The 23,667-nt window shown below is 35.3% G+C and overlaps 3 protein-coding genes across 5 annotated transcripts; all 3 read left to right on the forward strand.

Annotated features, from left to right (window-relative positions):
- Positions 1-8,283: 8,283 nt before the first annotated feature.
- Positions 8,284-9,875, forward strand: LOC147859488 (uncharacterized). The gene is made up of 2 exons (XM_087326123.1): positions 8,284-8,857; positions 9,601-9,875. Exons 1-2 carry the CDS (start codon positions 8,294-8,296, stop codon positions 9,835-9,837), a joined length of 801 nt encoding a protein of 266 aa, XP_087182249.1. The 5' UTR covers positions 8,284-8,293; the 3' UTR covers positions 9,838-9,875.
- A 2,971-nt stretch (positions 9,876-12,846) lies between these two features.
- On the forward strand, positions 12,847-16,398 carry LOC147859489 (14-3-3 protein 7-like). Its single transcript, XM_087325627.1, has 7 exons — positions 12,847-13,004; positions 13,673-13,979; positions 14,526-14,613; positions 15,209-15,318; positions 15,624-15,772; positions 15,856-15,887; positions 16,039-16,398. The coding sequence occupies exons 1-7, from the start codon at positions 12,932-12,934 to the stop codon at positions 16,039-16,041; spliced, it is 762 nt and encodes a 253-aa protein (XP_087181753.1). The 5' UTR covers positions 12,847-12,931; the 3' UTR covers positions 16,042-16,398.
- A 4,629-nt stretch (positions 16,399-21,027) lies between these two features.
- LOC147859490 (expansin-A16-like) lies at positions 21,028-23,354 on the forward strand. 3 transcript variants are annotated; one of them, XM_087325625.1, is made up of 4 exons: positions 21,028-21,176; positions 21,736-21,934; positions 22,193-22,508; positions 22,807-23,354. In XM_087325625.1, exons 2-4 carry the CDS (start codon positions 21,745-21,747, stop codon positions 23,108-23,110), a joined length of 810 nt encoding a protein of 269 aa, XP_087181751.1. In that variant the 5' UTR covers positions 21,028-21,176; positions 21,736-21,744; the 3' UTR covers positions 23,111-23,354. The 3 variants fall into 3 exon arrangements, with proteins under 3 accessions (XP_087181751.1, XP_087181750.1, XP_087181752.1); XM_087325624.1 differs by lacking the exon at positions 21,028-21,176 and adding an exon at positions 21,191-21,286; XM_087325626.1 differs by lacking the exon at positions 21,028-21,176 and adding an exon at positions 21,347-21,370.
- The last annotated feature ends 313 nt before the right edge of the window (positions 23,355-23,667 follow it).

A 23,667-nucleotide genomic window follows, 5' to 3' on the forward strand; every position in this document is an offset into this window, starting at 1 on the left:
AAGACAAAGTTAATACCTTGGTACCATGTTGTTCCCATGAATATTATATTGTGCACAAACATGTCAATAGTGATAAAAATGTGCACAAAGACACAATTGGTGTTCATCAAGTGCCACATGGAGACATACTGAACGCATCATTTTCATGGGGTTACCATTACCATAAGTAAGTGAAGGTAGCTATGGATAAGTTTAAGCCTTGGTATTAATAATTTGGTATTCAATATATAACCAATGGAATAAGAAATTGTGCAGCTATATGCATTTGCCAACCATGCGTGGGACTATATGTGACCATATCTATTGTTGCAACTTGTATCATTTTGAAGACATAATTTTCATGGGGTTACCATTAGCATAATTAAGTGACGATAGCTATGGATAAGTTTAAGCCTTGGTATTAATGATTAAATATTCTATATATAACTAGTGGAATAAGAAATTATGCAATTATTTGTATTCACCAACTATGTGTGGGACTATATGTGGCCATATATCTATTCTAGTTTCTTGTACCACACTTCAAATTGTGTTAATTTACTGACAACTTGACATTTGAGTGTTTTGTATTTAATATGATGTCACAATTGATTTGTTCAAAGTTAGGGTTAACTTTGTAACACATATATTGTTGTATCATGCGACATTCAATTCTTTTTCTTAACCATGCCATTTTGTTGTGGGTTACAAGGATGCTCTTCTACGATCATTCCTCGTGAGCAAGAATCATTCAAATCATTTGAGAAATATTTGCCTCCATTATCATTTCCAATTGTTTGAAACTTCAAATGTCGACACACAATACGCATCCCACCCAACTATGGGTTTATCCAGCAACAATGATGCAAGGTCCTCTACAAATTGAAGATAAACCGTTGGTTGATTGGAATTTACGAGCTCAGATGAAATTTTTACAACTAATTACGTGTAGCATTGTTTTGTTGATGGTCTTCAATGGCTATATTCTAAGTTTGAACAAGAAAGGATGGTACATAGCTCTTATTATGGATGATGACAGATCTTGAAACGTAGTTGGCATTCTTTCTCTTATAGCAAAGCTCTTCATTTGGAGAGTATTGATTTGGGATTTGCTTTTGGATTAGTCCTAAAATTATGTGGACTAGTAACATATAATTGCTTCTTTTGCATTGTTCAAGTGGAAGATAATACACATCGTTTTGTACAATGACTGATTGCTTTTCATATTTGAGCTAGATTTCATTGATTTGACAATGTTTGACACCAACACAAACGGGTGTTTACACAATTTACATAGGTCGACCCAAAATTAGTGATGGAGATTGTTTCCTATTTTGGAGATATTGGGGGTTGCATCATAATTGGGATATGCACAATGCTTTTGTGTATGATGGTAGTCATAGAGTTAGAGCATCTCTATGAAAGTTGAAGGGAGTATTGATGTGACAATTTTCTTTTTTTGGGGCAACTAGAAATTCCTTCCTCGATGCAATGTTCATCTTTCCTATTTACAATTAAACGTGTTCCACTACCTTTGGTGATTGTACTTGATATGGTACCCCTCAATTGTGTAGTGTTTTTCACACACATCTATTTATATACATACTTGTATGTTTTTACACACAAACCGCAACATAATATTACCAAAGACAAAGTATATTACAAAAAATGGCATCCACTACCATTTGAGGGATTGTGGGTGGATGGGTGTCCAATCAAACTTGTCCACCCTAGGTTCATGGGTGTTGTAGTAGGCATTTGGAGCTCTACCATAAAATCTTAAAAGGTCATGATGGTTATACATGCTTTAAAGAAAGAACTACACAGTCACGTTATTTATAAGATGGGATCTTACTATGTCTTGTTTTGCTAGATTCACATTTAGGTGGGGTATAATTTTAGTATAGGATGTATAAGCCACAAAAATGTTTCCTTTTCCCTTTATTTCAGTGCAAATATTTCGTGGATTGGGTTCCATTTAGTTGTTATTCACTTTGTGAAGTTGATTATGAATTATGTTTTTACCTATAAGAAATAATTTATCCTTTCATTTAGGAAGTTCAAACCATATTTTGACTTGGTTCTCTACCATATTTCAACTAGACTTGACTGCACACTACCGAAGGTGGGAGACAAATGGGAGTCCCCATCATTGTTGTATACTACTGAGTTCGGATATGGATCATACCTTGGGTTTGAAGAAGAAGGAGACACACGTGTATGAAGCTAGAGCTTTGCCACACTATCAAAGTTTTTATGAAAATAATAAGAAATGAACCCTTTCATGAAGGTAGTTGACCTTAGTATATAGGCTTGAACCCTTGGCCCTTGTTTGTTTTACGTTTAGATGCTTTATTATAAGTGGCAAAACGATGAAACACTCTAAAGTTATCTCCCAATGTAGGATTGAGATAACTCAATACTCATCCTTTATTCCTCAAGAATTATCCCACACTTAACCCTAAGGTTAGAGAACTACATTTACAATTATGTTCGTAACAACAAGCCTTGAAGCAACTACATGTGCTACATCCCTAAGGGTCCCATAAGTATGTGAGTGGTTGTTTGACCATTGTAGAAAATGACTTGGTGTGGATAAATTTCTAGGAGATAACCTCACTACTTGAGTGAGTCTACAATGATCGTAAGCTCTTTGTCATGAATGTCATGATTGATCTTTGCAACGTCAAAATTACACAAATGAAAAGCTATTGGAGGTAGCTTATTGTCATTTCTTGTTTATGATGAAACGGCTAGGTCAACATGAATAAAAAATAGGTCAAAAGTAAATACTTGATTTAAGTTGTCAAACACTTCAACAACACGGGAACGACACTTGAATCTAGTCCTCATCCATGGAATGGTAGTCAACATTAGCACACAATTCATATCATGGATTGCTAATTTTAGTGCTTCATCAATTGCCAACAAGATGATTGGGCTAATTTCTTACATTATTGTTAGCCAGTTGGATACACAAGGTATAAAGGTAGACAAAGGAGTTGGAGTTGGAGTTGGAGTCGGACTCGGAAGAGTATGAAAAGACAGAATTTGAAATGTAATTTTTGCGAAGTATAAAAAAATAGAGTAATTTACGAAATAGATGGTTTTGTATAAGTGTAGGTTCTTGCCGAACAGGCAAGTGTAAAATCTTGGAGAAGCCTCTCAGGTCGCCTATAAAAAGGGATCGAGAGCATTGTATCGTAATTGTTCTGTTTTGGGTTTTAATAAAATTTTGGTAGTTAGAGTATCTATTGTATCGATTGTTCTGTTTATCATTCTATCTATTTACTGTGTCGAATGATTGAACCTATTCTCTGCTACACAAATTATGTTTTAACTAATAGTCGATCAAGGATTGTATGTTCTAAGCTTAATATTAAGTTCTGTGTGATCAATGTTTACAAAAACTTCTGAGATAGTGTCAACACATACCATCTCCCAACCACAATCATCTTGATAGAACGTTCTTGGAAGTAAGACGTTCAACCTATTTTGTCTGTCAGTTGTCGGCATAACAACAATTATGTAGAGTTCTTTTACTACAATGATACTATAAATTCTTCCATCGAATATACTCCATTATTCAAAAATATAAATCACCACCCTAATTGGACCATGCTTGAGCATCCCAAATCTTTGCAGATCTATTTGTTAAGGATCATCTAGTTCAACTCCACCTGATTCAAGTTGAACTTTCACACAATTTACACAATGCCCAAGCCTCACACAAGCTTGTTACATATCCATGTTGTCTAGAACTATCACTAGAGGTATCTGAGTTTCCAACTCATGATTGTGTCTAATTGTTATGATACAATGTGAAGACCACTATGCAATATGATACCTTCATTTATGTTGGATAGTGGATAGTAAGTATTGTTCTACTTGTTCATATATGACATCATTTGTATCATCAGATGTACTAGCTTTTGAATCTTACAAAAAGAAGTGAGATGAAATGTCTCCTTTTGTTTTTCCTATGTAGACTTTTCAAGTAATATACTAAGGTGCATCTTCCTTTAAAAAGAAGAAGAAGAAAAGACCACTATATCAATGCTTTGTTCCATTCTTGATATTTTGACTATATAAATGGCATTGTATTTCACATGGATCTCCATTTCCATATGTATCTTCGTATGGCTTTCTTTGTATCACAGTTGGAATTGTATGCATCAAACTCTAGTATCCCATATCATATCATCCCTTCATCCACCTCCTATTTAGCTTGCAACTAAACTAGAGTACAAGGCTGAAGCCATTTTAGTTTTCAAGATCATACACAACTATATTACTTAGTGGATTGGACTTGGGAACTTCTTGAGAATCATGCTAATGCCCCAATTCTTGTTGACGGATTTCATCGTTGTTATCCCAACATGACAAATTTCAGCCCTTATCCATTAGAATATATTGTATTATATAAAAATGTTGTAACATTTCATAATTAATCCTAGATATATTCACATTAATGTAACATTCTCGGATATCGATGATTTCCTAACTTATCTATTTATCTATTTATTTATCTACATACATACATACATATAAACCCTTAACCCTAATCCTCGACGTTGGAATCCAAATTGTTGTTTTTTGTTTGGTTTTGAAGATTTTGTATGAGAACCTCATGAACTACTCATTAAAAAAAAAGGATGCCTAGATTTAGGTTTCAAGAATTCCTTGATTCATTTACATAAACATGTATGGATAAAATAGTTATATATGTACCTAATCAAGTATTAGAGATGAAATGCCTATAGGTGTTAAGGGCGAAGTCTTTGTATGCATTAAGGAAATATCCCTTGAAGCTATTAAATAAAGATGAATAAGTGAAGCTTTAAAATACTTCGAAATGATGCAAAAAGAGAGCATCTCTTATGATACCATTAACTTTATTTGCATCTTCAAAGCATGTGACATATAGCAAGAGATGTGGAAATGGGCATAAAAATTCATGTAAAGATTGTTTCTAATTGCTTTCTATTCAATCGCACTTGGAAATGCACTAGTGGATATGTATGCCAACTGTGGTTTGAGTATTAAATCACAAAATGTACTTGATGAGCTTCCACTCCGAGATGTAGTTTCTTGGTTCATATGTATGCTACATGTGGTATGCTTGAGAAAGCAAGAAAAGTATTGGAAGAGCTTCATCTTTGAGATATGTTGTCTTGGTCAGCCCTTATTGTTGGCTATGCTCAACAAGGACAAACACATGAAGCCCTAGAGTGTCTCAAACACAGGGAAAGTGAGGGCATATCTCTTGACAACATAACATTAGTATGTGTGATGAGTGCACGTGGTCACATTGGGCTCGTAAACGATGCCAAAATGCCTTTTCAGATTATGACCACAAAATATTGTATTTCTCCAAACTTAGAGCATCTTAATTGCATGGTTGTAGTATTTGGATGTGGGGGATAATATGATAAAGATATTTCAGTGATCAAGGTAATGCCATTTTTTGAGTATTCAGTCATATGGATTTCATTATTGGGTGCTTCTAGGAAATGGGGAAATGAGAAGCTTCGGAGATTATCTTTGCAATACAACTACATAATAATGGTACAATGTCATATGTTCTCATGGTTGATATATTTGGAAGTGTTGGTAACATGATTTGAATAAAACATTATTCTTAGCGAAAGCAAGAATATGAATATGCCATGGATGTTTATGTCAATGAGGATACTATGGTTGCATATAATGATCATGGATGAATTGATGAATTTGGTGGGTTCTGACATAAACATGAACATACCATTGATATCTATATCAATGAACATGTCATGGATGCTTTTACTGATGAGATTAACTGGGATTTCTATATCGATGGTGGTTGTATATAAGGGAACCTGAATCTGCAACCTATGAACATGAATATATCATGAATGTTGATGAGCATGCAATGAAATTTCTGCCCATAATGCAAACATCTAGGGAAACTTGACATCACAAATCAAGGGTCATGATTTTATAATACCAAGGCATATCTTTTAGAAAAAACAAAAAGAAAAAGAAGATGAATAAGTTGTACGATGTAATGATGAATTGTCAATATGAAGCATCAATGACTCATTTATATTAAGTATTGACAAATCAACTATACAAAGCATTGGCGAATCAACTATTAGAAGCATCAATCAATCATCCAAATGACATATTAGTGAATCGTTAACATGATGCGTTGATGAAGTGACTAATGATGCAACAATGAACTGTCTATATGATGTAAACATGACTTGGCGATAAAGGGGTAGCCTTGTTGATTTAAAATACTCTTATCTTAATTTTGCTCACAAGTCATTTAGGATTGGAGTACGTGAAATATATTGTCATGTAATAAATGGAGCCAATGATCTTGGAAGTGTTCCACGAAGAAGGCATCTTTTGCTCTTCTTCTATTTTATCTTCCATTGTTGTTTTAGTTTCAATAGATTTTTTCTACTACCTTTGTTATGAAGGCGAGTAGGGATGAATGTCTAGTTGAGGCTACATTAAAACTTATTAGAATTCTAGCTAAGGTAGATAAGATTTGAATACTTGATCATGATCCTAATGTGGTTCATCCATGGTGGGATCTATGGGTAGTGGGGAAAAAACCATTAGGTGAATTGGAATGGGATCTATGGGTAGTGGGGAAAAAACCATTAGGTGAATTGGAATGGGATCCAAGGGAATAGATGTAGTTACCTACATCATATTATAGGGAGGATGTTCGGCTAATACCGTTTTTTCAACATTCGGTTTGATTGGGGAGGGAGATGATAAGACGTAGGGTACCCCACTAGTCGACATAAGCAAAGACATGGTTGAGTTATATTATTGATCCTATTCACATTATTCACATCATTGAGCTATGGGTCATGCAAATTCCAAATAATATTATTTTATTAGATGGTTGATTCTTCATTATGCGGTTCTTGTTAGAGTTTGGATGTATTCTAAGGACGTGGATAAGATGTGTGATTTATGTGGATTAGAGATGGAATCCCTTCATCACCTATTCTGGTTCTATATGGCTACCCTTGCATGAGGTATATGGCTCTAGAATATATAAATGAGGGGTAGTGATGTGAGTCGATATTAAGGGTGAGCTACAAGATTATGCAAAAGAAAAGGCTAACTTTGCACTGTATACAAGAGGTCGATATGTCGAGGAAGGGTCGCCATGTATGCACATTAATTCAGTATAGAATGAAGTGGTTTGGGAGACGATTAGTTCAATAGTCTTTTGGGTTTTATGGACTAGTACATGTTGAAGCATATTTTAGAAAATGCAATGGATGTAGTGAAGGAGATTTGGCTGACTTTGGGGCATACACTAAAAGGTGAATATGATGCTATCAAGGGTCATTCAAATGTAGTCTTTCGAAGGCAAGAGGTTTTTAAGAAGAGATGGGAAAGGATGAATGTCTTCTGCATGGTTAATTTTTGTATACATTGGAGGTATCAACCACCTCTCTAGGTATTTCCTCCATCGACATGAGGCATGTCCCCATGTACAACTGTTCTTGGTAATGCTTTGGGAGATATGTATGGCCGTGGCAGCCTAAGAGCAGTTAACAAGGTAAAAACATGTGTTGAAGTATCGTGTAAATTGCTTTAGACATAATATAAATCATAGTTGGCCAAAAAAAGAAGAAAAAAGAAGTTGTCACAATGCCTATAACACCTTGGTTGAAGCGAGATACCAATGTTATCAACATGTTTGTTGTTTGTTTGCATCATTATTCCCATTATTCAATAGAGGTTTATGACCTTCCAGTTATGAAAGGAAGTTTGGTTGGGTCATGTGTGGTCTGTCTACTTGGTGGTGGTGCAATCAAACTGCAAATATCATAAGGTCCTGTAGCTTCTCTACATTCTTCTCTTATGCCACAAAATCGATGTTCCCGTCACAACATATATATGTATCTCGGAGAGACTACTCCAATTTGTCATTCCAAAATATCTTGGACGAAAATATGCACTATTTTTCTCAATATTCTGTTGAGCCATGCAAGAAAATGGACTCCATTTTGGCTCCCTAATGGAAAGGAGAGGGAAAACCTACTTCTAATTATCATTACAAAAACCCTTCCATTCTTCTTCTTCTTCTTCTTCTTCTTCTTTATATTTATTATTATTACAAATACAAATATTATTATTATTACTACAATTTACAATTTACAATTTACGATTATTATTATTATTATTATTATTACTGTTATTGTTTTTATATTTTTTGAAGGAGCGGCGGTGAAATTTTATTAATTTTCGAAAATAAGCGGAAGCAGAGTAAGTGGAGACTGCAAGCACAGTGGCGGCTATGGCGATGGTGAGCGATGAAGAACCCGAAGGCGAAGAAGAACGAACGGGAGATGAAGGGTCTGAGCAAGAAGAATCAGGAGAAGAAGAAGAAGGAGGAGGAGAAGGAGGAGGAGGAGGAGGAGGAGCAGCAGTAACGAAAGGACGAGAAAAGAAAGAGGAAGGAAAACCGAAGAAGAGAGAAGGAAGGAAGGAATCGAAAGGAGCGAAGGTTAGAAAACAATCGGAAGGAGCAGGCGAAAATGGAGGTGAAGAAGACGAAGACGAAGACGAAGGTGAAGATGAAGATGAAGAAGAAGAAGAAGAAGAAGGAGAAGAAGAAGTAGCTACTGCACCTTCCCCTGCAGCGAAGGTTGTTCCTGCAACCATACCTTCGCATGGGGGAGGAAGAGGGAGAGCCGTGGGGAAAAGAGCCTCTGCTTCTGTGTCAAGATCGACTAAGGCGGGTCTCCAGTTCCCTGTAAGCAGGATCGCAAGGTACCTGAAGGCAGGGCGATATGCAGAGAGGGTCGGATCGGGAGCCCCTGTCTACCTGGCGGCGGTCCTAGAATACCTAGCTGCAGAGGTGAGGCATAAGCTTAGGTCTATCAATCCATGGATATATCTCTGTCTCCATTCCTCTCTTCTTTCGTCATTGTTTTCCCATCATCTTCTTTGATCATATTCATCACTGTCATCATCATCATCCATCTCCATCTCCATCTCCATCTTCATCTCCATCTTCAGACTTCTTTCATCATCTAACTTCTTTCATCATCTAACTTCTTTATTATCACCATCTATCTCTTCATCTTTCTGCCTTATCATTATATTTGTCTTATATCATCTTATGCATCGTCAATGGTCTTCTTCATTCTTTAGTAATCAATCATCGTTATAACGTGTGAATTTTGAGTGGTCGATACATGTTTCTTATTCACCATCTGTTCTTTAGGGTTTATGTAAACTGCTAAAATCCTCATAGGCGTTCTTTTGAGCAAGGTTATTTTTATAAGTTGTTCGGGTTTCTATGATTATATAGGGCTTGTTCTTATTCTAGGGTTTCATGGCACCACCGTATTGAAAACAGTTGTGATTGGTTCAAGAAGAAAACCATTCGGTTCGATCTGGGCCATTAAAGCCTAGGCTTGGACGGTTTGGACAGGACGAAAAATATCCTCTTCTTTGATCCTAAGGGTCTCTTAAAATACTCACACCCGGTCATGGTCATGGTCATGGTCATCGGTGCGATATGTCCTTGGATGGGCATAATGCCTAGTGTCTAGTGACCACCCTAGTGCCTAAATGTCCTTTCTCTTTCTCTTGAAGGTATTGGAGCTTGCCGGGAATGCGGCACGGGACAACAAGAAGAGCCGTATCATACCCCGACACATCCAACTAGCAATCCGTAATGACGAGGAGTTGGCTAAGCTACTCGGCCATGTCACCATCGCCAACGGGGGGGTCATCCCTAACATTCATTCCGTGCTCTTGCCCAAAACCCAAACCTCTTCTTCGTCCAAGAGCTCGGGCCTCGATCCCATCAGCCAATCCCAAGAGTTTTGATTTTTTTACATCGATGATACACCCTGTGATAGTGATCGGATCGGAACTTTCTCCGCCCGTGTGATCGGATCGGAACTTGGATTGGAACATTCTCCCCCCATATGAGCTTATATGTAGAGTGATTATGTATGATGAGAGGTAATTAGTATGAATTTGCTAGCATGACCTCTTAGAGAGGAAACCCATTGTTTTGTTATTTTTGAAAGCCTCATCCGAAGAAACTAATATGTAAAGACCGAAAACTTTCCGAAGGAAGGAAAACAAAATTATGATGATAGGTAGTACAAAAGTCTTTTGACCGTCAGGAGTCTGGAATCTGCCTCCCTTTTTATCGAGGGCACATTATGTTTTATATATTTCTAGTGGCAAATGTCACATCTTACTTCACATGAAGAGGTAGAATTGTTTGAGAAAATAGGTTTGGTCATTTCTAGTTTCTGTTTTGTCACAAGATAAATTACATTTTGAGCATCTAAAGTCCTTTGTCTAGTGTTGATCTTGGAAAAAATTGTTGGGAACCATTGTTGAATGTCATTGTCTAGTTGGAAGGTAGCAAAGTATCTTTACACCTGCCACAATATCTCGTTGGTGGTAAATTGTAATTGCTAGGATACTCATGCCTGGTATATCAATGGGTGCGAATGAAAAATGGATAAATATAGTCAATAGTTTAGGAAAATGGTCATTTCCAAGTTGTAAATGTTTGTGATGGAAAGATCAAATTTATGAAAATATGAAAATATTGGAAAACACAAGCTTTACTATGGACAGATATGCAGATGTCTGATGAAGAATTTGCAAATGATTGCAACTACGGATAGGTGCATATGATTTTCTGTGCAGTGTTCTAAAGTTTTCACACTTGTGGTGAAATTATGTTTAGGAGTTCCGCAAGGTCTCCAAAGGAGTCTAATAAGTCCTTGGATTGTGACAACGAAAACTATTTTCTAGGAGATCAATAAGTCATTTTGGTACTAGGCATGCTAGTCATGGATTGCAAGTGAGGCATATTTATGTATTAAATCACTTTATGCAAACATGTGAGAACAAATCACTAATACTAAATCCAACAAATCTAAGTATTTTCAATGCATTCACTATTAGGCTCCTATACAATATAACGTGAACAAAAAGAGTGATGAGTATGTATCATAATCACACCATCGACTAATTACTATTGTATTAAGGAAATGGTAGATATATAATAAAAACAATAAATGGTAGAAATGATTCCATTGTAGCCAGAGGCCATTTATAATCAAAATGATTACTTTGAAAATTTTGAACTTCAAAAGTCATACATATTTTTTTTCTTTTTTGCTAAGAAAAATGAATTACATTGTAACATAGGTAGGCCCCAAAATAAGTGAAGCCAAATGACACGCGGCATAATGGTCATTGGAGAACTATTCTTGGTGCACTATCATACAAGGGGGAAAATGAATTATGACAAGGTAGGGTTGAATTTTCAACAAGATCGGCTACACATATCCATTGTTTTTGCATGTAATAAATATTGCTTAAAGACAATCTCTGCCTATTGTGTGCAACTTCTTGGAGATTTTTGGCACATGGATGTTTTGAACCATGCACATGGTTTGCTAAAGTCTCATAAAACATACAATACAAGATGCATGGCCGTCGTGGTGAGTCCCACACATACATGGGGGTATCATTTGGAACTTTTGAGACTCATAAACCCTTTTGCAATTTGCCTCATCTCTTTGATGGTGATGGATTCCTTTCAACCCTATTATCCCTACCACCATGGAGCACTCAGCAAGTGATATGGTTTGACGAATAGATTGCGGAAAATGAGATGGTACAACAAGTTTGTTTGGGTGGCATACTAATATGCATGTGTTTTATGTTGGTAATTGCAAATGTTGTAAAGAGAGTACAAGATTGGCTCGTATCTTTCTCGTAGAGATTCAATTTCCAACCCGACTCTTTGATTGTTCGAACATATTGAACAATTTGTGCATTTTATGCCCTAAAAAATATGGCTAAGTTCAACTTAGAACCCTCTCTATCATCAAAGAAGAGCCTAACCACTAGTGCCCAGGTGCCCTCATGTCTTAGGTTACTTTCGTAAGCATTTTTAAGTAAGTCCATGATCTTCATCATGTGTACTAACTCATTTTTCATGTGTTCGTTCATTATTCATGCAATTTAAAAATATAGTGTAATGCACATGGAGGATCATGTGTAGTTCCTTACTGCGTTGGTTACCACAACATTAGCAAGAAATATAATTTAACATTATAACCTTGCCAATCTATGACCATTAAGGAGGCAAACGTACCTTCCAACTTTTCAAATCGATCTTCTCGTGATCGATATCTACGCACCTGGCGCATCAATGCAAAATCCCACATGTGCAGTCGATGGGTTAACACCTTAGCCGATATAATCAATCCCCTTTAGATTGGTCGGCAATTGCAAAGTGCGGCCACTATGTTGGCTTGCGAGGAAGCTATGCCTATATAAGGGATGCTTGACTTGATGGGAAACAACACATGCTAAGCACCACCCAATTGCAAGTGTGGAGACACTTCAATGGATAGTACATACATACATACATAACAACATACGGACAGGCATGCATACATAAGGTACATACATATACATATACATTATACATATACATATACATATACATATACATATACATATACATATACACATACATATACACATACATATACATATACACATACATATACATATACATATACATATACATATACATATACATATACATATACATATACACATACACATACATATACACATACACATACATATACACATACATATACATATACATATACATATACATATACATATACATATACATTATAAATATATGTACATTATACTGTATACATATATCAATATGTATATATAATTTGTACATATATAATAATGCATTGCACCCTTTCTTCTTCCTCCCTTTTTCTTTTCTGCTTTATTTCTTTCCACCAGCGAAGCAGAAGCAGAAGCAGAAGCAGCAGAAGAAGACAACGAAGTAGAAGACGCAAGAAGAAAGAGAAAAGGAGATACTGTGTCTGTTGCAGCTCTCGCCATCGCCATGACGAACGAGAAGGAGAGGGAGGCGCATGTTTATTTGGCCAAGGTCGCTGAGCAAGCTGAGCGTTATGAAGGTACTCTCTCTCTCTCTCCCCTCTCTTGACTGTTTCTTCTTGTTCTTTTGATCCTACCTTCTTCATCCTCCGTTAAGTGCACTAGAAGATCTCTAGTTTCCTCCATGCTTTTCTTGACCTGAATGTCGAAGTCCAGAGTTGTCAAGCTTTCTGCGGACATTTTCTGACCTGGATGACTTGAAGAGAAGACTCTCTAAAATTTATTGGCTAAAATGTTGGGAAAACAGGATATTATTTGGGGTTTATTTCATGTAAATGTTAAGAAAACGAAATATCTCAAAGTTCAGAGTCTCTTTGGCCTGAATGTTAAGAAAAAAATACAGATCGAAAATTTCCCTGCTTCTTTTTGGCTTAAATTTTCAGAAGTTGAAAGTTTTCAAATTTTATAAGCATTCCATCATCTGAAGATTGGGAAGAAGAAATATTTCGTAGAGATTTTTTACTTCAAGAAGAAGATGACCAAAAAGCTCCAAAATGTTCTGCATCCTTTTCTGACTTAAAAGTTTTGAAGAAGAAACGTTTTAGATAGTTGGCGATTTCTTTGATGTAAATGCGAACATCATGAAAGTTGTAAACTTCGGAAGTTTTTCTTTGATCCAAAACATTGAGAATAGAATTTTTTTGATTAATTCATCAATTACTAACCTATATGCTACATTTCTGAACAGAAATGGTGGAGTTCATGAAGAACGTGGCTAAACTTGATGTTGAACTCACTGTTGAAGAAAGGAATCTTCTCTCAGTGGGATATAAGAATGTTATTGGTGCTAGAAGAGCTTCTTGGCGCATATTATCTTCCATCGAGCAGAAGGAAGAGAGTAAAGGAAATGAACAACACGTGCAACAGATAAAAGATTATCGCAAGAAAGTAGAAGGAGAACTTACCGATATCTGTAATGATATCTTAACTGTGATTGATGAGCATCTTTTACCATCATCTAGCTCGGGCGAGTTTGCTGTCTTCTACCATAAGATGTATGCCAAATTGTTTTTTCGGTCTTTGTTTTATTATCATGAGATGTATACTATCGGCTTGTTCTTCTGTCCTAAGATATCTTTGAATCATAGTTATATTTATGATTAGAATACGTTTTAGAATGCTCTGAAGTATTTAACATGTATTCTACATTTTAGAACCGTTATTTAAAATATCCACGTATTTATTGTAGTCCAAACGTCTACATATTTAAGTATTTTTATGTTCTGTAAAAAAAAGTTCTGAAAAAAAAATGTAAAAATAAAAAATTGGCCGAATTTCAGTGGTAGATGCAAGGCAAATATAAGAAGGGTGAATACTCTGAAAATACTTGGCGTCAATATTCTACAATATTCTATGCATATTGTATGCTAAGCATTTTACAACTGTGATTAGAATGTTCTGATATGTTATCATGATATGTATTATCAAGCTAGATATTACAATTTTCCATACGGTGTAGTGTATCCATGTTGTCATCTTTCTGTAATATTGCTGTTGTCAATGGATAGTTCTGATATGCATTGTCTTCTCCATTTTTTTAGGAAAGGTGATTATTACAGGTATTTATCTGAGTTCAAAACTGGAGAGGAAAGGAAACTAGCTGCTGATCAATCTCTGGCATCTTATCAAGTATGTTTTGAAGTCGTAAATTGTTCATAATTTTGTTCAATATAAATGATCGAATAAATTAATATATTATGAAAGCATAAACAATATAAATATTGGGTGAATGTTTAACTTCCTGTAATGTGCTTATTTTATATTATTATTACCACTGCATTCTTGAAATTTCGTAAAATTTATTTGATCTTTCAAATTTTATGATGGAAATGAAAGGGCAAAACCATGATAAATAGTTAGTGAATATTTCCACCCCATTTTGTTTGCATGGCCTTGGAATTTACCATGGAAGAATGTGTTAGTTAAGTTTGGTTCATGTGTTAGTTAACTTCCTGTAATGTTCTTGACGTAGATCAGAGGTGTGATGTTGATCTTTTGGCAACTCTGAACACTGAAATCAGCATGATGCTGCTCTCTTTGTGCTGTTTTATGTGTTCATTTTTTTGTTCTGTTAATTTCTGTGTTTATGGAAGGCTCTAGTAATTGTATGTGATCATTTTTGTTCAGACAGAATAATATCTAAACCATAGCCATGAGAATATTTGCTAATATTATAGATATATATAAGACAATTTTACTAATCGTGGACCCACTGGTTTGGCAGGCTGCATCTACCACTGCATCTACTGAATTATCTCCTACACATCCAATTAGGCTTGGCTTGGCATTGAATTTTTCAGTGTTCTATTATGAAATTGTCAACTCACCAGAGCTGTAAGCTGATTCGTGAATATTGAAGTACTATAAAAGTTAAAATTTATGGGGAGAGCTCCTGAAACTGTGTTTTTCTTATATACCCCAATAACTATGATTTTCGTTGTTTGCCCAAACACCCAGGTTCGATCCCCAAAAGAGAGAAAAGGGGGATGAATTGACCTTTCAATTGCTCAATATAGTGAATATGATTTCTTGGCTGGGTGTTTACTGAGGGCGTTTGGGAAACAATGAAAAGTAACTAGTGTTTGTGAGGTAAAGAAGAATTTCTCATTTCACATCCAAATGTTGATTGTTTATGTCAGGGCATGTCAGCTTGCAAAACAAGCATTTGATGAGGCTATTGCTGAACTTGATACGCTCAGTGAGGACTCTTATAAAGACAGCACTCTGATTATGCAACTCTTGAGAGATAATCTCACTCTTTGGACATCGGATCTGCAAGATGATGGAGGTTTGTGATTCAAATCTCATGCATTTGATTTTTTTGCATTTAAGTTCTAGGTGGTATTGAGTGTTTTTGTTTTATGCATTCAGGTGATGACATAATCAAAGGTGAAGAGAAAGAGGTAATTTAACCTTTTCTTGCTCAATTAAAGGCCAAGTGAAATATCATTGTTTATAATTCCTTGTATGTCAAGTCCGTAGTTATAATGTTGCATTTTCCGATGATTATTTTGTAAGATTAATGTTTGTCTCCATGACTTTTGTGATGTGCAGTAATGTAGCCCGTGTTTGTTCAACAAGGTCTTTGGAGCTCTGTTGCAGCATATTTTCAATTAAAGCATTAGCTATGACAAGTTCGGTGCATTTTTCTTTCCATATTTTTAACGTGTTGCCTAAATTCTAGCCATGGATATCTATCATCACATTACCTAATGTCAAAACAGAATATCAGTGGGCCATTCGGTATAATGGTAGTGTAAAGTTGCATGATAGATCAAGACCATTTGTGATCTAGTTTCATGACCTAACTGTTGGTCGTTGTGTTGGTCTTGAGACATCAAATGAACCTGTCGTTCAGGCTTAAGATTTACTGATTCCCTGATTCATCTTTATATTTAGCTTGTGTTGGATGTCTGTTGTTTGCAAAAATATGTTGATAATGATCCAGCTTAATTTAGGGTTAATATAAAACGTCACTATCATTTGGTGGTAAATTGAAGTTCCATGTTTGTATCTGTTATAATAGAAATGCTCAGTTTTCCTTTCATTCAGCATCCTACTTTATTGGCCATTTCATTGTCCATTCCATGTTATTTGTGGCTTACAATTTGATTCTATATTTTTCATTGGGGTATAATAAAAGTTCAATTGGGTTCATAAAAGTTCTAAATACATGCATTTTTCCTTTTGTCAATGAAGGTTATTGACCGAAATAGAAACATCATGAAGTAGAATTTTATGTGCAACCTTCCTTTTCATGGGATGTATTTTTAAGTCATGTCCCCGTATCATATGACAGATTTCTACCAATGGCAATCTCATCATTTGCGTAATAAGTTTTTGTTATTTATTGAGAAATATCTTCAGACGTTTTTGTAAGTTGACATGAATGATTTTGTAGAAAATGTTGCCTATTGCTTTTATTATTTCCTATTGTGTAAACATTATAGATAGTTGATTAACAAATAGAAATCTATAGCGTTCACAAAAAGGCCAATCTTTATTCATGGAACACAAGTTTTCTTGATATGTGGTAAACTGAATAAACCCCATGCAAAATAAACTCACTTTTCATTATAGAAAGAGGCTATTTCAAAGTTTGGTAATTGACCATGCTTTTGTGCAATTTTCATCATAGAATTTAGGACAAATGAACTATTGAGTCCTACATGGCCCTGGCCCTGGCCCTGGCCCCCCACATATAGTGGAGTAATTATTACAATGTACATTTGATGTAGCTTTAGCCTAAGTGGATCATTTATGTTGTGACATATTGGGAATGGCAACAACTTATGCTATATAAAATCAAATAAATTATGGATTCTATTCCAAAACTTTGTTGCCCCCTATAGCAGGGTAATTCTTACAATAAACATTTGATGTAGTTTTAGCATCAGTGGATCATTTCTTGTGTGATATATTGAGAATGGCAACAACTTATGCGATATAAAATTAAATAAGTTATGAATTCTATTACAAAACTTTGTTAGTTGTTGGTAAGATGTAGTGTTCAATTGTGCCATTTCATTGACTTCATTCTCGTGCTTATAAGTAGAAAGTCAATGACTCACAAGTTGCAAAGGTTGATCGACAATAGCTCAAGAGATTCTTATTACTAGTTGTAAGTTGTATGAACAATGATGAGTGATGAGAATCATCCTTGTTAATTGCTACTAGCTAGGAACCTACATCGTAGATCATCCACACAATATAAATATGCATCTTATTACCATGATTGTTATTGCACATGTCATGTTTTGTTTTGGACAGCTTTTAGTTGCTTGCTTTAGGACCATAGACCTATTTCCTCCCCATTCTTGTTGAAGGGTGAAAGTTTTCCATTTGTCTCCTATGACTCTTTCAAAAATGTTGTTACATGCAATGTGATATTTAAAAGGGCTTGGATGGTTGGAATGTTGTCAAATCCTATCATTGTACACCATGCTAACCTTTGTTTTCAATGTATAATTTGATTACAAAATCAAATGATACATCCTTAAGATTTATATGCTTTGTCGAGCCATCTTTGTCTCATCTTTCGTATCCTAAGAACTTATCATGAAATTAGAACTCTCGAGGCCTTTCAAATGTTATGCTTCATCAAAACTTGTCTGACAACAAAAGCTATTAGAGTTATTTCAATCAAGGTATGGTGAGGATTAGTGTGTGGCTAATTTTTCCCATTTAGAGTACACATGAAAAAGTACAACTTCACTATTTCAAGCCTTAACCCTAATAAATGTCCACGTCCTTGAGCATTAAAACTCTTTTATGTAACAATGAGCATAGAACTCAAGCATATACCTCCTATTCTATTGAGCCTTTAGGTATCACTATCAAATTCGGTATGTTATGTGGCCGAAAATTTTATAAATATAAAATAGTTATCATGCTAATACCAATATCTACCATCAAACAAGAAAGAATAGATTTGCTATATTGAACATGCTATATGGAAACACAAGTCTATGTGCCTCCCAATATAAAGACTAGGTATGTATTTGAAAACCCAATTTAGCTACCTAATGCTAGATAGTTAATAATGATCATATTCTTTGTCATTGGCATATTATATCAATGTAGTGGGAAGACTAACTAGAGGGTCATGAAAATTTGATATCAATAGACAGTGTAGCAAGCAACAATAGTTGTATTTGATGCTCAATATAGAATGATGTCAAATCGTCTACATCAACTTGTTATGGAATTTGTAACAATACAATCAATCTCAAACAAGAAACTAGTACCGAACTTTTGAAGAGACTCAACAACTCAACATACTTCTACAAGCCTACAAGAGAACAAAAGTCAATAGGGTTTTATAGATTTTGATTTGATGGAAATCATAAACCCAACTACTCTAGTGAATTCAATAGAATCAACCTCATTTAGCACATGGTTGGAGAAAGCTTAATGGTCCACAATTGGTTAATGTCAAGTTTGCTTCACAAATGCTTTGGTAAGTGACAATTCATGAATGCTCCGACATTCGAAGAGAGCTCTCTATCATTTGAGTTAGATATCCTATTTAGACATGAACTATGTATATGTTACGAGTGTTGGTTCATGGATTTATAAGTATAATGTTGCAGTTGGCACATGGATGCCAAATTCACCATTGGTTGAGGTGATATCCCATGTAATATAAAAATCCTTGTGAGTTACTAATAGGATATGCAAATATTCAACTTTGTAGCTTTCACATATGTGTCAAATATCTAAGGTCTATAAATGTCCCTCTTGGTGACAAACATCAATGCCTAAACCAAATGTCACCACAATAAAATTCTAAAATTGAGCAAAGATCTTGAAATTGTGTTTCATTGTGACATGGTCACAGAATGGTAGTAGAGTTCTTTGAGACAATGATTTTTTAACCACAAAAAAGTATTTTAACAATGTTGTTGACATACTCTATGATTGAAATAAGAACTTGTGTTAGTGCTAAAGTCATGGTCTAAGAAATTTGATGATGGAGATAGTCACTTGGATTTCATTTGTTTCTAGACATAGCAAATAAGTTTAACCTCCATAATTCAACTACTATGAAGCATTCCTTGTACTATTGATCAATAAATTCCTAAAACCTTTCTCGGCAACATAAAGTCCATGGGTCATTAGACTAATAATAATGTGGTTAGAATATGTGGATTAGGGTATTCATATAAAAATGTGGTTTTCCCAATTATGCTAGTTGCGCCAATACATTTCTAACGCATATTCATTGCGGTAGTCCCTACGCCTCATCTACCCATGACAATATAATTAATAGAGAATGTGGTGCGAGCATTGTGAGCACTAGGGGTTTTGATCACACAAAATATAAGGTAACATAATGTAGTTTATTCTTCTTGGCTTTTGCAAATAGATATACTAGAGGAATACCTATTAAGCTTGGAAGTGGATGTTTGAATAATTAGATATTCAATATAGAAACCAAAATTCTTCATTGACCCTACCAAGTTATTTCTGAGATCGACATATTTCAAGATCAAGCTATAGTCATAAGATATGATCATAAATTTCTAGAACAAGCTCCATATATCCATAAATTTAGACTATCACAAAGAATGTGCTATAGACCTCCTAGTTGCATTGCCATGCATTGGTTGAAAGATCAATGAAGATTGACAAAGCATTGCCAACATTCTATATTTTGTATTGCTTAGTGAGCAAAAAACCAAGATTGGAAATATTATAGTCACTAAAAGTGTGCAGCCAAGTTCTTATTAGAGTTTTGATTCCCCATAAAAAGTACAAAACATATAATAGACAACATTGGAGTGAACACAATATAAAGTAGTTCATAAATTGTTTCGCTTATTTATATGAATTAGAATGTAAACATGAAGAAGTTAATGAAACAGTACGCGGATGCACATTGTATTATAATCTCCAATATTAGTAATATAAATTTCATAATGTGAGGTCAATGTGTAGCCTTCCATTTAGGAGTTGACTAACAAAATCCCTTCCCTTATTGATTTTACCCAATTGTAGTTTATTTGAGAATGTGTAAACATAGTAGTCTAATATTAGACTTAGTTACTACTAACTTGCAACCTACCTTGGGGCGGGAATACTTCCCTGACATGAATGTATAGTAACCACGAATGTGTGCCATTCACATGATTAAGGGCAAACAATGTACCTTCCAATTGAAGTGTTGTTGCCCACATATGGTGTGAACAAGGTACATAAATCCATTTCATTGGCTACCAATTTACAAGAGAATATATCACATTAACTTGGCGGTTTAAACCCCTTTGGTATTCCTAAGATCAATAAACTCGGCGAATTTGAGGAATCTCTATATGAATGACTCCAAATCAAAGGCGCATTGATTGCACCAGATTGCGGAGATGTTGTAATGAAAACAACATAATGTAGTTGACATTGGCAAAAAAATGGTTTTGTTTTAAATATGGGGAGAGGCATTCTAAGTATGGGATTCTAATATATATACAATAATACATATGTATAAACACGTTGTGATCATCAACATTAAGTTTTCATCATCATGCATTCTCCACTACCATGGGGTGATGGTATTATATATAGTATACACATATAGAATTTAGGTTTTAAGTCTTTCCTTGCCAACTCAAACCTTCCTTATCTTGATCTCATTTTACTTTATAACATCTTAGGCTCTTCTTAAGTGCAGATTTCATATATCTATTCTTGAAGAGGTTATCACCAATCTCCCTCCCTCCCTCTCTCTCTCTCTCTCTCTCTCTCTCTCACTTTCACGACTCTCTTCATTAATCATCCCTCTCCTAGTCACAATTATATCACAAGGGTTGGTTTAGCAATTTACATCTAAATGCATATAGTACCATAAGGACATTTTGGACTTTAACAAGCTATCAGAAAAACAAAAAGTGTCGAGTCTTTTATGCATAGTTCTATATTGTATATCTAGCTAAATAAATGTCTAACATAACTGCATAATTTGCTTTTCAATTGCATTGCTTTTTCCATGGTTCAACATAACTAGTTACATATGAATTAGTCACGGTGTCTTTCTTGATTGCATTTAATTGGAATGAGAATTTGCTGCTCACTTATAAATGCCCCCTACAATGTATGACATTGCATTTGAATACAAAATTTGTTATAATCATCATTCATGAACACGACAATCTTTCTTTGCATGTATGTCAATATAATCTAGTGGGTTGTTTTTCTGAAATAATTAAAACTTTTTTTCCTTTGCCAAATTATGGACTAATGCTAATGTAACCACAGGTTACCACAATGGTGGGACGATCACGCGACATGAAATTACTTGTCATGGTGTCTCTCATTCTAACAGTTTGCAACTTTAAAGAAGCAGAATCTAGTATCTCAATCCCCTCAGTGACATCAATCCTAGGGAAATTAGGTGCATGGAAATCGGGTGCACATGCAACATTTTATGGTGGAAGTGATGCTTCTGGCACAATGGGTAAGAGCTCACAATAACTTACATGTATGTGTGTGTGATATACTATAAAAGACATTTGTGTACTTACTCTCATGATATGGTTGCACATGCAACATTTTATGGTGGAAGTGATGCTTCTCGCACAATGGGTAAGAGCTCACAATAACTTACATATGTGTGTGTGTGTGATATACTATAAAAGACAAATGTGTACTTACTCTCATGATATGTGAAGTTTCGTAATGTTAGCATGTTCACACAAGCACTTTTCTTGTATAGGTGGTGCATGTGGGTATGGCAATCTATATGACACGGGATATGGTACAAACACTGCCGCATTGAGCACGATGCTCTTCAAGCTTGGATTGAGTTGTGGGGCATGTTTCCAAATTAAGTGTCGAAACTCGAAATGGTGTCGACCAGGAGACCCATCAATTACTGTAACGGCAACCAACTATTGCCCACCCAATTGGTTCCAATCATCTGATGCAGGAGGTTGGTGTAACCCACCTCGAAGGCACTTTGACCTATCACAACCTGCCTTTGAGCAGATCGCAATATATCAAGCTGGCATAGTTCCTATCATTTATCGTAGGTAAAATATGAAACCAATACAAGAAGACTCAAATTTTTGTTCCCTTCCTAACATTTCTCAAAGGTAAATAAATGAATGAATGGTCAATGACTTGTAGTTACCATTTCTTTGATGATTTCAATGAGTGATTAGAAATTGTCCTAGACAATTCTAAATATGCTAGTAGCCACTTCAAACAGTATATCATTGAAAATTTGGGTATTAAAAATTCCTAACAATGGGTATAAGCATAAAGAGCTTGTGGTCTATAAATATTTGGAAAACTCTAAAAGATTGAAAATGTGTTAATTGAATGTAGGGTGGCATGTGTGAAGACGGGCGGGATTCGTTTTTTGATCAACGGAAACCCCAACTTCAACTTGATCATGGTGTTTAATGTAGGCGGTGCAGGTGATGTGAAAGCCATCTTTGTTAAGGGCTCAAGCACCAAATGGCTTGCCATGCAACGCAATTGGGGCATGAATTGGCAAATTGGCGCCGTCCTCGTTGGGCAATCTCTCTCCTTCCGTGTTGTCACCTCAGATGGCCGATCATGTGTGTCCTACAATGTTGCTCCCCCGAATTGGAGCTTTGGTCAAACTTTCATTGGCACACAATTCTAAATTCCTAATTGCTATTTACCCTCATTAATCTTTGAAAGTTCCGTGGTACTGGGCCAAACTCAATATATGGTAATGATACATCTATTAGTTACCATAACTAGAATAACTCACAATTATGGAGTTCTTTTGCAACCAATTGTTGTTGTACTCACAAGCTCCTCTTGTATATGAAATCCACCAAGTTGTGATGTAAGGTTTATGATGACTAGCTTCATTTATGATTGTGCAACTTCATTAAAGTTTTCATTTAGAAAGCAATATTAACAAGACAGTTTCATTTGAAATGGCTGTATAGGATTGAACAGAAAATTGTATTTTTAATTGATGAAAGTTCTATATAAAAAGGGGTTTTCAAAGAAGATTATTCTATTTAGATGGTTGATTGTTCATTATGCGCTTCTTGTTAGGATTTGGATGTATTATAAAGAAGTGGATAAAATATGTGATTTTTTTGGGTTAGAAGTGGGGTTGCTTCATCACCTATTCTGGAGTCGATATTAAGGGTGAGCTACAAGATTATGAAAAAGAAAAGGTTAACTTTGCATTATATACAAGAA

This window comes from Azolla caroliniana, unplaced genomic scaffold (genome assembly GCF_043228905.1).
Source record: "Azolla caroliniana isolate FFs.n. ecotype wild unplaced genomic scaffold, voAzoCaro1.0.p SCAF_10, whole genome shotgun sequence".
Classification (NCBI taxonomy): Eukaryota; Viridiplantae; Streptophyta; class Polypodiopsida; order Salviniales; family Salviniaceae; genus Azolla; species Azolla caroliniana.